Source organism: Neofelis nebulosa, chromosome 7, assembly GCF_028018385.1.
Source record: "Neofelis nebulosa isolate mNeoNeb1 chromosome 7, mNeoNeb1.pri, whole genome shotgun sequence".
NCBI lineage: Eukaryota > Metazoa > Chordata > Mammalia > Carnivora > Felidae > Neofelis > Neofelis nebulosa.
In genome coordinates, this window is record NC_080788.1 from 46,792,311 (window position 1) to 46,807,736 (window position 15,426).

Sequence of the window (15,426 nt, forward strand, 5' to 3'; positions counted from 1 at the left end):
GAAAGAGACTTTCATACTGAGAACTAATTAGATGTTCTTATTTTGGATTTTTGTGTTTTCCTTTACAAGAAAAAAAAAAAAAAAGACAATTTGCCTATCATCCCCTCTCCCTGCAACACCGGGACAATGATGCTGTTACAAAGATTAAGGAAAAAAGGGTGAGTAATTTTGCTCACTTTCCCTTCTGACATGTTTAATAAGGATTTTAAAAAATGATTTAGGAGAAATGCTTTTGATCTTGTGACTGCAAAGGGGCCAGCCCAATGCATTCCTCAGTTCAGGCAGAAGAAATTATTTTAGGTCTTAAAGATAAAGAGGATGAAACAGTCCATTAACCCTAAATGAGATCGGGCAAATGCCATCTAGAGCAGACGTGTGAGGCCTCTGGAGATTCTCCGCCTATAGAGAGTCATTCTGAGATTCAAATACCCCAAGCACCCTGGATTCTGATCTCACGTGAGCCCCACTGGTGCCACTTAAAAAACAACTTAAGGGGCGCCTGGGTGGCTCAGTCTTAGTTAAGCGGCCGACTTCGGCTCAGGTCATGATCTCGCGGTCCGTGAGTTCGAGCCCCGCGTCGGGCTCTGTGTGGACCGCTCACAGCCTGGAGCCGGTTTCAGATTCTGTGTCTCCCTCTCTCTTTGACCCTCCCCCGTTCATGCTCTTTCTCTCTCTGTCTCAAAAATAAATAAACGTTAAAAAAAAACACACAAAAAAAACCTTAAGTTTCTTTGCATAAGCCAGCTGCTGTCGGCATTGGATTGTGGAATTTACAGAAAGAGAGTAGTTTGTTTCTTCGTCTTTTTTTTCTTTTTTGTCTCACGGGAAAAAAAAAAATGATTGCGGATCATTAGATATTGGCTCTGGGACATATTACGACTCTCTTTGCAAACATCAAAGAGGTCTTTTCTTTCAGTGTATCGATTTTCTTTCATGAAGATCGGAGGGATGGGATCTCTTGTGTTGTCTTGCAGCACCAAGGGCTTGTCCTTAGACACGAACGGCCTCTGAGGCGAGAGGGGCAGCTTCAGACGGTGGGACCGAGACGCCCGAGTAGGGTGCTGGGCAGGGGCGAGGGCGGGGGCAGCCGTGCTCAGAGCAGGCTGGAGGACAGGCAGGCACACGTGGTTTTGTGACCATGTGTCTCTTGCAGCTATGTGCTTATGTTGGTGCCCACATTTGGGCTTAATAGTACCGCACCACACGTGATACCCCCGAAGCACTCCCGAACGAGCCTCTCCCAAATGTGCTACTTTGGCACGTGGGTGATTTTGAGCCGAAGACAATCAAGGCCCAAAAGACTCGGGAAGAGCTTCTTGCTTCCCCCTTATTTGCCCCAAAGAATTTGGAGAGGAGAGCTGGTGCAGGAAGAGAGCTCCCACAGCAGAGAGGTCCAGAGTCCGGGTGAGGTGTGGTAAGCCAGAGCTCAGACGGGCCTGTTGGTTGATTCCTCTCTGTGTCCCATTGCCTCTGCTTGGTGTGACAAGCATTTGTTTCCCAAACATCTTCCCATCTTCCTGTAAATTCATTTCCTTTTCTTTTTTTTTTTTATTTTTTTTTTTTTTAATTTTTTTTTTTCAACGTTTTTTATTTATTTTTGGGACAGAGAGAGACAGAGCATGAACGGGGGAGGGGCAGAGAGAGAGGGAGACACAGAATCGGAAACAGGCTCCAGGCTCTGAGCCATCAGCCCAGAGCCTGACGCGGGGCTCGAACTCACGGACCGCGAGATCGTGACCTGGCTGAAGTCGGACGCTTAACCGACTGCGCCACCCAGGCGCCCCCATTTCCTTTTCTTTGAAGCCCCTCAGCCTGCTCCCTTCTCCTTATAAGAGGCCTCAGATGTTTGACTTCTTTAAATCTCTCGTGTCTATGTGAGGTTCTAGTCCCTATAAAATTACGGTCTTCTCCTGAAAATCTGTTTGATGTGAACTTAATTAAGAGACCAGCCAAAAGAACCTAAAAAGTGTTGAGGCACCTGGGTGGCTCAGTCGGTAAGCGTCTGACTTTGGCTCAGGTCACGATCTCACATTTTGTGTGTTCGAGCCCTGCATAAGGCTCTGCACCGACAGCTCAGAGCCTGGAGCCTGCTTCAGACTCTGTCTCCCTCTCTCGCTACCCCTCCCCTGCTTAAGCGCACTTTAGCACGTGCTCTTTCTCTCAAAAATAAATAAACATTTTTAAAACCGTTTTTTCAAATGAACCTCAAAAGGGTCAAGGAAAAATTTTCCTCCCTGACACCCTGTTGTCATGAGCCCGGACACTTCCCCTTTCTGTGGGCAGTTGCCTCTTCTGCTGGGGTTGGAGATGAGGGAGTGTGTGTGTGGTAAGGAGTGGCATCCTGCTTCCTGCTGCTTGTGCCCTAAGTGCTTCACGTGAGAGGGCAATAAGAGCCCTCAACTGAGGGGCTGGAATCCTCTCTCTCGCACCTACTGCCACATGGCCACAAGCCCTCGTACCCTCTCTGAAGCTCAGTTTCCTCATGTGTAAAATGGGCATGTAGAGCACTGTCACAGAGTTGTTGTGAGGGTGTGATGAGACGGCAGGTATAAAAGCGCCCGACTTGTAGAATGTGTTAACCCAGTGACACCTACTCCCTTCCTCTACACAGACCTTACCAGGCACGGTTCTGAGCTGCACCCATAGGTGCCACTTTTAGTGGTTCACCCCCGTGCTCGGCCACATACAATCACTTTGTGGCTGAAGAAACAGGCCCACATAGGTTTCGTCACTAGGTCAAGGTCACATATAAGGTTGGTAACAAAGCCAAATTCTGGACATTCCTCATTCCCAATCTCAAGCCTGTGCTGTGTCTACTACACCCATGAGTTTTTCTAGACCTCTCCGTGGAAATCAGCAAAAACCTTCCAAAGAAGTCATCGAGAGAAGCCAAAGACAAACAGACCACCGCCCCCCCCACCCAACCCCACCACCCAAAGTCAGAGTTTGTCTGGTCAGCCAGGAGGAAAAGAGTACTCAAGGAAGTTTGCATAGGTGGCATGAGGCTCAGAGTGTAGGGAGAGAGGGGGAGGAACAGGGAGAGGGAGAGCAGAAGGGGGAGGGGGAGGGAGGGAGAGGGAGAGAGAGAGAGAGAGAGAGAGAGAGAGGGAGAGAAGGGGAAGAACCTGCCTTGGTGCTATGCTCAGGAGGCCATGTGAAGGGGAAGAGCAAGGGCCATGGAATCAGTGCGACCTGGGGTCACACGCTGCATTTGCTACTCACAAACTGTGTGACTATGGGAAGCCTTAATCTCTCTGGATCTCAATTTATTTATTGGGAAATTCACCATAATTCGTTCCCAGCCCCACCCGTCTCAATCTCTGTCTCCCTGTCTCCCTGTTTGGGTTGTCACAAGGATTAAATGATAAAGGAGTACGACATACCCTTCATGGAGCCTGGACAGAATAGGCCCCCTTAAACACTACCTTCCTCACCTCCTACTGGCCTCGTCCTACCCCAGGAGATTAATTAGATGTGGCCTTTGCTAAACAGGACTTCCTCAGGATGGATATGTTCCCCTCTCTTCTCTCTTGGAACCCAGGCTTCTAGGGGCCTCTGGGTGGCTCAGTTGGTTGAACATCTGACTCTTGATTTTGACTCAGGTCATGATCCCAGGGTTGTGGAATTGAGCCCCACATTGGGCTCTGTGCTTGGGATTCTCTCTTCTCTCTCTCTCTCTCTCTCTCTCTCTCTCTCTGTTCACCTCCCCCCGACCGTGTCTCTCCCCTGCTGGAGTGTGCTCCTGTGCTTTTTTTTTCTCTCTTTCAAATAAAAACGAACAAACAAACAAACAAAGCAAAACACAAGCTCCCGGACTGGTGAGGGTTCTTCCTGCAAGACTGAAAATGGAAGTGGACAATAAACTGCCTTGCGTCACTCTCCCCATTCTCTTCCGCTGCTGTGTGTTCTCCCAGTGGGCACTGGGTTCTGGCGAGCCAGCAGTTGTAGGAAACAGATCCTTTGATGGTTTTGTTGAAATATCTTGGGAGGCAGAGGTGGGAGGGTTAAGTTAGTCACCCTTTGTGAAGCTACAATCAGGAGGTGATGTTTATCTTGCCCAGCCAGATCCTGCACTAAAATATATCGTACAATTAGATGTTCTTGAAAAATATGAATTACGGGTTCTCTGTAACCAGGGTTGGGCAAGTCTCTTCTTTTAAGAATCCATAAGTATTCATCAAATACCAGAGAAATAGGTTTGGGGGGCCCAAGTCAGAGATGATCATGACCATGATGGGTGGAGAGAGGTGTAGTTATGGGGACCTAGATTAAAGGCCTCGTGCCAGTACCATCGATAGAACTTTCTGGGATGATGGAAGTGATCCATTTTTGTGGTCTCCGATCTAGCGGCCACTTATTTGAGCACTTGGAAGGCGGTGTGATTGGGGAATCGAATTTTTTATCGTATTTAATTCTAAGTAATTTAAATCGCCACATATGGTGAGCGGCTACCATACTGGATGATGCAGCATTATATGGACCGCAGTGTCCCATGAGCAGCTGCTCCTGACCAGGCAGTCTCAACTGGGGATAATTTCTGGCCATACCTAGGACAGCTTGATGTGACTCCAGGGATGCTGCTCCCCACCAACGAACAGAATAGGATTTTGCTCACTGGAAGGACTGAAGCAGAACCAGGGAGGATTTGGAGGCCCCAAAGAAGGGAGGGTGTAGTGCAGGTTACAGCTTGTCACAGGAGTCTCGGTTAGAGGCCAACGTGAGTTCTGACCAGTTTCAGACAGTCCTGCCTCATAGCCTCTGTATCACTGGCCTCGTGGGTCCCGTGAACATCAGAAGTGTCTGGAGCAAGATCAGTAGTTGGCAATAAAGACACCTGATTTTTGTCTCCAAGTGACTCATGGCCCATCTTCCTGGGATAGCGCTGAAGCATCGACATGTGGGAGGTGGCTGGTCTCCACTGAGCCCTGTGAAGTAGGGACTCTGCCTACTCTGGCTCAACTTATGCTTGAAAAATGAATGAATGGATGAACACATTGGCTTTTGGGAGCTGCTGGGGTGGGGTGGTGCTGCCCTAATGCAACTCTCTGGTCCTCCTTCATAGGAAAGAGAGCCCTGTGAGCTCACACCAGTGGTGTGTGGTGGTCGGGCACGTGGGTCCTTGGTAAAAGGAAGGAACTCAGCCTGGCTGTGTCTACTGGTCTTCCTTTCCCCTCTTCCTTCTCTGTGTGCTTGCCTGGCCCCGCCCCCCATGGCGCCCCCAATTCTAAGCCCCCCCACAGATGTCCTCTGACTAGACCAAACTCTTCACTTCAGACACACACCTCAGCTCTGGAAGGTGAAAAATGGCCTCCTTTCTTCTCAGCTGATGTCAAGGAGAAAACAAAGCCTTCCCCCTCTTCTCTCCTCCCTCCTTCACCTACACGAACAGACCAGGGGCAGATTACTGAGTTAAAAAATCACTCAGCCAGTTGTTTGGAGGTCCAGATCTAAATGCTGACTATCAGAAATTTACTTTGTGTCCCTGGGCAAATATTTCCCCCATCTGGGCCTGGGTATCTGCGTCCATGAAATGGCAGGGTAGAACAGTCTCTAGAAATGCTAACATTCCACGATTTAAAGTAGATCCAGAGAAATGTGATTATCAGAGGGGCTTAATCACTCCAGGCAGCTTTGCCATTTAAAAGAGGAGATGGTTAACCCAAATGAGTGTCTAATTGGCAGCCTGCAGTGGGAAAGCTCCCTTAAGCAGGAGGCCTTCCAAGTTCACTCGCCTGATCCGGGGTAGTACCTTTCCCTCCTCCACCCCCAAAGGGTCAGACAGCAGAGGGGACCCTCTGTCCCCTCAGGCAGGAAAGGTCCACCTTCACTATAATGCTCTCAGAAGCTATCAGCTGCCCACAGCGGATTTCTGTCATTCCTGGGCTTCACGGAAGGGAAATTTGGCTAGAGAGCAGAAGTTCAGATAAACAGGAATCCTGTGCCTAAAAAATAAATCGCCTGGGAACTTGAACTTGCTAGTGTGATAATAAAAGGAATAGAGGCTGGGGGTCGGATGCACCTGGCTCTTGGCCTCCTTCCAGGCTGTATGGCCGTGGGCGGGTCGCTCCACCCAAGCTGTGCTTCCCTCCTCTTTAAAATGAGATCATAACCGGCCCTGCTGACCTTGCTTGGCTGCTGTGGGGACCACAAAGAGTTGATGGCTGCATCTGATGTTTTGTATAAAACGCGGTGCACATAAATGCAAAGTGGTGGTAATGGCATGTTCACCTTCTGCAGCTACAAATATTCTGCACGGTAATAATCAAACAGTGCAGGGCTGACCTCCTCCCGGGACCGGTGAGCATGTGCAGTGAAACAGTAAGACGCTAAATCACTCACGAGCTGTTTAAAGGATTAGACAGAAATGTTAATAGCAACAGATGTCAGCTTGTTCACTCATGGAGGACACGACTCTGGCTTCACTGGAGCATTTTTCTGCTGGCTCCAGCCCCAAACGAGGCCACGGCTCTGACCTCTGGTTCAACCCAGAGTGGTCGGGGCTTGGTTTCTGCCCTGAGATTAAGGATCTGATTGGGAAAGTTGGAAGAAGCCAAACTTCATCTTGGGAGGGTCTCAGTAGAGCAGTAATGCCCTGTAAGATCGGCTGATCCAAACTTTAGAGGAAATGAGAAGCTATAAACATAGCCTGGAGCCTTGCTCTTTTTTTTTTTTTTTTTTTTTTCCACGGAGGCTGTGAGCAGAGCTGAGAGCACTTGCTTCTAGTTGGGGTTTGAAGACACCTCCAGGTCCCTGCACAGTGAGACCTGGGTGGTCAGAGTAACTGCTCAGGGCCTTCCGGATCTAGGGCACCATGAACATGGATGGATGAAGAGAGGCTGACCCAAGGATTGTTCCAGAAAGTATCAAGTTTTCTCCTCCTAGCACTTGGCAGCAAGGTGGACACGAGAGAGAGGCCGTGTCCACATCACCGTCTGGAATCTTTGGCTTCAGAAGCACTGAAAGAGCAGAGCCTGAAGTAGCCGCAGGAAAAGACTCGGGAGAACTTCTGACCCTTCCGATGAGTGGCTGCCTCATGGGCCACCCACACTCACCTTTGAAGGGGGACTGGGCCCGCGTCGAGAGGAAGAGCTTCTTGCTCTTCTTGCCCTGCCACTCCTGGCGGACGTGGTAGCCCAGCGTGTTGCAGTGGCCCTTCTTGCAGCTCAGGCACAGGCCCTGGCTGAAGGTTCCCATGTCGCTGCACTGGTATGCCGTGCTCTGCATGCTGGCGTGCAGTAAGGAGTCGATGAAGAGGTGTACTGAGCGCTCGTGGGAGCATTTTATGGTCTGAGTGATGGCTGCAACACAGGGCAGGAAGGACGTTATCACCCCTTGATCCAAAGTACCCCCAACCCAAAGGATGATTGTTTTCAGCCCAAATCAGTGGCATGTTGGGAAGGAAGGGGGCGGTTGCTGAGGCTGACCCACTCATCGACTGAAAACTACAGGAGTGGACCCCTCCCAGTCACGTGGTGGAGAGTTGTCACCCCAGGCATCTCAGGGGTGGGGGGCTTCTGAGGGCACCCTGGTGTTTGAATAGGAAGCCTAAGTCACTAAAAAATACTGAATTATTTAGGAAAACAGGGTAGTGTAATTTATTAAAAAAAATTTATGTCTTGGGGCGCCTGGGTGGCTCAGTCGGTTAAGAATTCTACTCTTGGTTTCGGCTCAGGTCATGATCTCACGGTTTATGAGATTGAGCCCAGCGTCAGGCTCCTTGCTAACAGTGCGGAACCTACTTGGGATTCTCTCTCTCCCTCTCTCTCTCTCTGCCTGCCTGCTCCCCGCTCCCCCTGCTCACACTCGCTTTCTCGCAAAATAAATAAATAACCTTAAAAAATATATGTTTATGTCTTAAATGGTTAAAAATGTGCACGGGCTGATGCCTTGGGTTGAATTAGCTGGAACAGGCTTGTGTGGAATGTCTCTTAACAAAGCTAGGAAAATGACTGCCAAGTTACTCTTGGGGCTCAGCTAATGGTCTGGTGAAAACTGAGGTCTCTCCCACAATGTCTACTCTCTGCACTAAAGCAGCCATTGCCTCCATTGGGTAACTGGCCTCCACTGGGTAACTCCCCAGCAAGGGGATTGGCCTCTAGAAGGATACATCCTAGCAACCAGGTTTGCATGGGCCTAAACCAAAACAGCAAGTTTAGGAAGTTTATCTAGCATGGATTTTTGCTGACAGCTCAGCAAAAATCAGAGTTTTTTTTTTTTAACTCTCCAAATCTTAACCTAGTCTTTAATAAATTATTCCTAAGGAATGTTGAAGAACCACCATAAGGTATGTAAAGTACCTGATGTGGAGGTACAGCACAGGTCACTCTGCCTAAAGGTACTGAAGGCTAAATGCCAAGATTGGACACCTTAATTCTTGGACTAGTGCTGCATTTGTTGTGCACCTACTATGAGGCAGGTACCATGCTGAGGGCATTCACTCATCCACTTTCTGAATCTTCCCCACCGCTCCTTGAGGCAGCTGTTATAGATGAGAAAATGGAGCTTCAAAGGCATTCACTAACTCATTCAAGCTCACCTAGCCAGGAGGTGTTGAGGTGCTAAAGCAGTTACCAAACTACCTTCTGTTCAGGTGTGTCGGGAGAACCACCCCAGAACGGAATCGCTTTAAAAAAATTTTTTTTTAACATTTATTTATCATTGAGAGACAGAGAGACACAGAGCGTGAGCAGGGGAGTGGCAGAGAGAGGGGGAGACACAGGATCTCAAGTAGGCTCCAGGCTCTGAGCTGTCAGCATAGAGCCTGACATGGGGTTTGAACCCACAAACCACGAGATCATGACCCAAGCTGAAGTCGGTCGCTTAACCTGGGAGCCACCCAGGGGCCCAGAGAATGGGATCACTTTTAAACTTAAAGGTGAAGAAAACTGAGAAAAACCACCTCAAAACGGGGCAAGCAAAATAAACATACTTGGTTCCATCACTTTGAAGGTTAGTACAAGAGAGCAAATGGCACTAAGTGGTCAGAGAGGTACTTAAAACTAGTACTTAACTAGGCAACTAGTTACTAATCCTAGAGGCCTGTGTTGAGCATTGGGAGGGAGTAGATCTGGGAAGAGGGCTGGTTGGTCAGCTGGTGATGGAACAGGACCCGTGAATGACTGGAGGGACACTAATGGGAGGGGTATGTAAGGAGTGGCGAGGGGGAGTTCCCAGAAGGTTCTGTCAGGCGTGGGCGGGTGGAAGGCTGGGATGCCGGCCAAAATGAGATAATGTTGAGTGTGAAGGTCATTCTGATGCTGGAGAGGTGAAGGTGGTGATATAATCACAAGAGAGCATGTTCTCAGCTTGGTTTGGGATGACGGAGGTGGGAAGAAGGTACGCGGGGGTGGAGGTCTCCAGCTGGCTTAGTGTGAGTTGGCATGTTTTCATCAGGATGATATTTTATAATAATGAGAAATTTGGAATGCCTATGGAATGTATGAGTTTTGCTGACAGTTTTGTTCGTTAATCCTGTGCATGTTGTCAATGTGCATGTTCTTGGTTCAGTCTCAGATCTGAGAGAGAAGTGGGATCACAGCCCAGATCATGCCACAATCCAGTTCCTGCCCCAGTGTAAAGGAAGTGACAAATTAGAGCTGAACTTTGAATCCAAAGAATCCCAGGAAGGTCCTGTGGGACCAGCTAGATGAAACCTCATGAGAGTGGAAGAGGGGTACTGCCACGCCAGTCAGACCAAGGATCAAGAAGCTATGCTCGATTAAGTGCGTCCAGAATAGAGAAAGTGCCCCAGAATAGACAAAGTCCCCCGGGGTGAGGAAGCTTCTAGAGAAGGAGAAATAACCACAGGCATCAGGACTCCACTTTCAGAAGGGGTAGTACCCCTGGAAAGACTTTGTTGCATACACTGGGTGGGGCTAAGAGGCAGGGATTCCTTCCTGGGGCTCCCCAGCTCACCGTCGGTACTTAGCCTCCAGTAACCACTGCCAGTTAAAAGCAGGGCCTCCTGGGGGGACACCAGCCCTTACCCACTCCCACAAGCCCTCTCTCCTAGTGGGTTTGGTGACCATATACCCTGGGCGCCAACCCTTGCTCAACGGTTCCCAGAGTCCCACAGAGCTGGAGATTCACCGGGTCTGGGGGCAGCATACAGGTGTGGGAGGTAGAAGCCAGTGCAGGCTAGTGCTCTCGGCCTGGCCCTCCTTCTCACCATTTAAGCCGTGCTTGCTAATGTGTTTGTAGAGCTGTAGGAAGTGGCAGCCAGGTTGGAAGTAGCCCCCATTGGGGTAGAAGTCATAGTGTGCTATGGGCTGTTTGATGCCCACGCTCAGGCCCATGTGCTCCCGGGTAAAGGTGTGAATGGCGTCCACAAAATTGGCATCATCTGGTGAAAGACGGTCACTGGGCGAAGATCCCTCAAACAGAGGGCCCGCGGCATCCAGCCCTAACAGGAAAGCAACGGTAAGGGTTAGGTGGAAGCAAGGGGACACAAGGAGAATGCCCTTTTTAGTTTTTTGATGTTATTATACATTCACGAGCTAGCAGGAAGAAGAAAATCCTAGGGGATAAGCTTTCTCTAGAAAATCTTGCTATAACCTTTCTCAGTAAAACCACAGTAATTCATGGTGCCGAAAATTAGACACAGGCTGTGCGTTATCTAATGGGGAGAGAGGTCTGCTGGAACTATCCAGTGGTAGAAATAAGGTTATGAGGGAATGCTTGATTTATTTAAGCGAATCAATTTTAAGTACCTCTCAAGCTACTTTCAAGAGCATCTGTTTGCATACAAAAAAAAGCCCGCTGTGCTTATTGTAAGTAGTTCTAACCTACCCAACAAAGAAAGAGTTTATTTGCCTGTATGTTGTCAACAGTTTCCCCAAATGAGCTGGCTTTTCTCCTACACCAGTGTCATTTCCTTGGAATGTCCAGAACAGCCTTGGGACATCACTGTTCCCCGGTGAAAATGTCATGAGCAAATAGGACGGCTCAAAGCTCTGGTCAAGTGACAGATGTGTGTGCATGAGACTAAGCGCAGCTCCTGGCTGACTGTAGTTGGGGAGTATTTATGCACTCAGAGTTTTTCCTCTGTCTTTTTTCCTTCACCTTCACTGCAAGGCCCTTTGATGTCCCACATCAGCCCTAGCTTCCATCCCTGTTGGGGGTGAAGGAATTGATAGGGGGCGGTGAGAGCGCCTGTCTCCAGCTCTCACCCATGGTTACAAATGAAAGATGTCTTGGTGTGATTTTATTCTGTTCTTCATGGGTATGAGTATGAGATGACAGCAGTGATTAGCTGTCCTGCCGCCTCTGACATGAGTGAGCCTGGCTAATAATGCCTGATGTGGCCCATGACGCCAGCCAGAGTGGAGAGGGTGCTGGGGCCTGGGGTCACCTCCCTGCGGTTCTGACTTAGCCTTCGAGGCCTGGTTGCTTGGCAATGGGTCTCATTGGCCTTCTGTGGAAGGTCTGGTCACCCCCAGCCTATGGAGGGTTAAATCACAGAGGTGGGGCCATGAACAGTGGCCTGTGAAGCAGGGCTCCCCAGTCACCAGCAAGATAAAAAATAAATAAATAAAATAAGGGTGAGGAAGTGAGTTCTCATAATGACAAATTTCTTTCTTTTAAATGTCTGCCATTATCTTTTAACCTCTTCTTTGGTGAAGTGATGGGAATCATAGATGTCAGCTGCCAAAAATGTTCTGACTTGATAAAGTTAAAGGCCACAACAACGCTAGTCATCTCAAATTTCCTTTGAATTGTTTTAGCCTGTGAAGTATTATTGCTTTGACCTGCTAGGTCTTGAAGGATGAGTAGGAGTTTGGTAGCTAGACCAGGGCTGGGAGGGTAAGTGGTAGTAAAAAGTTCCAGGCAAAAAGAAAAGGACAGGCAAAGGCCCAGAAGCATAGGAGGCAATGGCATGTTTGTGAAGTGGAGAAAGACCTAGTGTCATGGACGCCTGGGACTACAGGGAGGGAACGGCTGGAGGGGAGGTCGGAGAACTCTGGGGCCTTGTTTGGGCTTTCTGAGTTTCGTCCTGTGGGTATCTGGGGGCTTTGGGGACTTGGTTAGGGAAATATCTGGTGAGACGTGTTCTTCAAAAACAGAACTGTGGGGCAGCATGGGGGATGAGGTTGGTGTCTATGATGCCTGGGGGGAAAGACCTTCTCACACAACCCCAGTTCTTTCTGGGTATCTGGGGCCGTTCCCAAGTGAGTGTAGAGCTCCCTGCCTCAGTCCAAATAGGTCCCAGAGTAAGACCCGTATGTTTCACAAACGTGGCTGATGTTACTGCACATTTCAGCCTGTGATTTTTTAACTTGCTCATATTGGGCTTTTTAAACTACAGGTTGAAAAACTCTTTGCTGGTAGAACAGTGTATAGAAAGCCTACATTTTAGGTCCTATTTGTCATGACTACGAGAGGCACCTGTTGGAGGAGAGGCACCAGAAGTTGAGGCTGTAATTTATTCTGAATTCTCGAGGAACAGCAGTCTGTGACAGTGGTCATGTTTGACGCCCTGTAACCAGTCTTCCTGTGAACACCGGCGCCGCGTGAAGGAAGCTGGGGACCTGGTAATTACGGGACTGCTGTAGAAGCGGGTCCTGCACACGACCACCCCCGCCTCTCCCCCCGCCCCCCTCTCCCCGCCCCCCGTGGTTGTTAGTTATCAGGCACGGTTACCTGTAATTCTCCCGATCTTGTGCTTTCCGCCGATGTAACTGCCAGCGAATCCTGCGACATGTGCACCCAGGCTGTACCCAATTAGGTGTACATTGCTTCGAGAAAATTGAACAGATTCCTGGAAGACAGAGGCAAGATGGTTACAGGGGAGAGCTGCTGGACGGTAACCTCGTGTGGGTCCAGTTTGTTCTTGGCTCCCACCCTGTTCTTTGTGCTGGGTGGCAAATGAGGTGCTTAATTCATCCTTCAGACCCAAACTGGTTTCTCACCTTTATTTTTTTTTAAGTTTATTCATTTTGAGAGAGAGAGAGCGCACAAGCAGGTGATGGGGAGAGAGAAGGAGACACAGAATCCAAAACAAGCTCTGTGCCATGAGCTCAGAGCCCCACATGGGGCCTGAACTCACGAACTGTGAGATCATGACCTGAGCTGACATCAGATGCTTAACCGACTGAGCCACCTCGGAGCCCCTGGTTTCTCACTTTTGCTGGCTCCCATCTTTCAGTCTCAGCTACCTGGGACCCTGCCTGGTGATGCTGCCCCTCTGCCTGCCTTTATTAGCACCTTAATGCCTTGCACGGTGATCCTGTTTATTTGCGTGGGGTTTGATGGTGTTACAGGTATGTTTAGATCCCTCAGCACATCCTAGGGAGTGAGCTTAAAAGAAACAGTGGATGGGAGAGGGGAAGATAGTTCTGCAAAATAGGGGTTTAAGCAAGGCATCTGAGGGAAACCTGATGTCCCATCTCCACCCCTGCCCTCCCATTTCTACAGGGTTAGCAGAGCGGTCCTCCCGCCTAGGCTGCTTGGAGACCAGCTTAATTCACTGACACTTACGGGAAGGGAGAGGAAGGGAGGGAAGGGGAGGTCGGGGCAGGGCTCACCTCCAGCCACCGGATGAGAGCGGCCACCTCGCGGCCCACGAGGCGGGTGTTGTGGACAGCCATGGTGTAGTGGTGGTAGGCCAGGGTGAGCCAGTCCGCCAGCCCCACGTTCACTGGCTGGGCCAGGCCAGACTTCAGTGCGGCAACCATCTGCCAGATCCAGTCTTCCAGAAAGCCATCCACCTGCACGTGGGCCCACAGAGTAGTCAGTGTAACCGGGAGGGGCCAGAGGGGCCAGAGGGGCCTCTTCTTTCTCTCGCTTCACTTTTTAAATTCTCCAAGTCTTGGCTAACTAATGCTGGATCCTTCTTTCCAGAAAAAAAGGCTTCGGGGTGGGGGGAGGGAGGGGTCTCTCGACCTTGGCACTACTGACATTTTGGGCCAGATCCTTCTTCTTGTGGGGGCTGTCCTGTGCGTTGTAGCATATCCAGCAGCATCTCTGGTCTCTGCCACATAGGTGCCAGCAGTACCCTTCCCGCCAAGCTGTGAAAACCAACAATGTCTCCAGGCTTTGCCAAATGTCCCCTGGGGGCTACCCCTGGCCTCCAACTGAGAGCTGTTCTCTTAATGTGTCCCTATTTTAAGAGTTTCTGAGCCTTAAAATCATGGAAAAGTCTGTGTAACCAGGTGCTAAAGCTGACCTATCCTTTGAGCATCAGCTCTGGTACCTTCGGCTCCAGGAGGGAGGCCTGCTGGGCCATGGCCACAGCCACGGCTCTGAATCCCAGCTCCTTTGCTCTCCTCTGGCCCACTCATCTGCTCGCTTTCGAGGGAATAAAGCACCATGGGCTGGAGCATGGCAGGAGCTCAATACCCGTTTATGGAGAAACTTTCTGTGTATGTGCCTTGTTTGAGAACCAGCCTGCAGGGTACTCCTGACAGGCTCACAGAACAAAGACATTTGTGTTGCGCCTGCAAGGACAAATAGGAGTTCACTTACAAGAATAAGGGTGGGCTGGTGAGTGTGGGGCACGGCTGTCTAGGGTGGTCCAGGCAGAAGGAAGAGCACACAGAGTTGGGAAAGGGCCCCGCGGTGTGTTTAGGGAAAGAGTCTGGTGTGGCTCAAGACTAGACAGTGGGAGGCGAGGCTGGAGAACAATACTGATGACGCGGCAGGTCATTCCTAGGTCAGGTGGGTCCACTTACTCATGTTCACCCAGTGCTTTTCGTGTGCGTAGGGCACCTTGGGTTCAAATCCAGACTCTGTCAGTTACTAGCTGTGTGACCTTAGGCAAGTTAGTTAACTTTTCCATGCCTCGGTTTCCCCATCTGGAAATGGGGAAAATAATAGCGCTTTTTCCAGGATTGTCGTGAAGATGAAATCAGTTAATAGATGGAAAGCACTTAGAACGCCGCCTGGAATGTAGTAAGCACTCAGGAGATGTTAGTTACGCAGAGTTATTTAGTTATGCAGTTATGTTAATAGTTATTTACATAGCGATGCAGCTGTTGTTGTTGTTATTACTAGTAGTAATAGATATATTCCCATCTAGATTTTAAGAATGAAGAGTGCATTCTGGTAAAAGACCCTGGTAAGAAAACCCTGCTATCTTCATGTAGCATTTTGTAAACAAGATACTTATTTAGTCATTAATTCAGTTAACAGATATTTTTGGAGCACCTTACGTATAATGGATACTGTTCCGAAGGAGAAGAGGGAGAATACTGTAGGCAGAAAGCATAGCCTGAGCCAAGGCCAAGAGGAGAGAAATCACAGGAGAGTGGAAGGAGCTCCAAGCAGTTGAGTATTGCTGGAGTCTAAGTGGGGCTCAGGGAAGGTGAGGGGAGGCAGGGAGGGTGATGGGGGCAGGAGGAGTGAGGAGGGCAGGAAGAGTGAGGGGACAGGAAGAGTGAGGGGAGCAGAGAGGGTGAGGGGGGCTGGGAAGGTGAGGGGGACAGGGAG

The 15,426-nt window shown here is 49.6% G+C and overlaps 1 protein-coding gene across 1 annotated transcript in view; it reads right to left on the reverse strand.

The window, feature by feature from the left end:
- LIPC (lipase C, hepatic type) overlaps positions 1–15,426 on the reverse strand; it is a 160,449-nt gene that overhangs the window by 12,118 nt on the left and 132,905 nt on the right. The window contains exons 4-7 of the mRNA XM_058737586.1: positions 13,524–13,706; positions 12,640–12,757; positions 10,169–10,402; positions 7,053–7,298 (exon numbers count right to left, since the gene is read on the reverse strand). Of these exons, the coding sequence (XP_058593569.1) occupies positions 7,053–7,298; positions 10,169–10,402; positions 12,640–12,757; positions 13,524–13,706 (781 nt within the window). The remainder of the gene's footprint in view (positions 1–7,052; positions 7,299–10,168; positions 10,403–12,639; positions 12,758–13,523; positions 13,707–15,426) is intronic.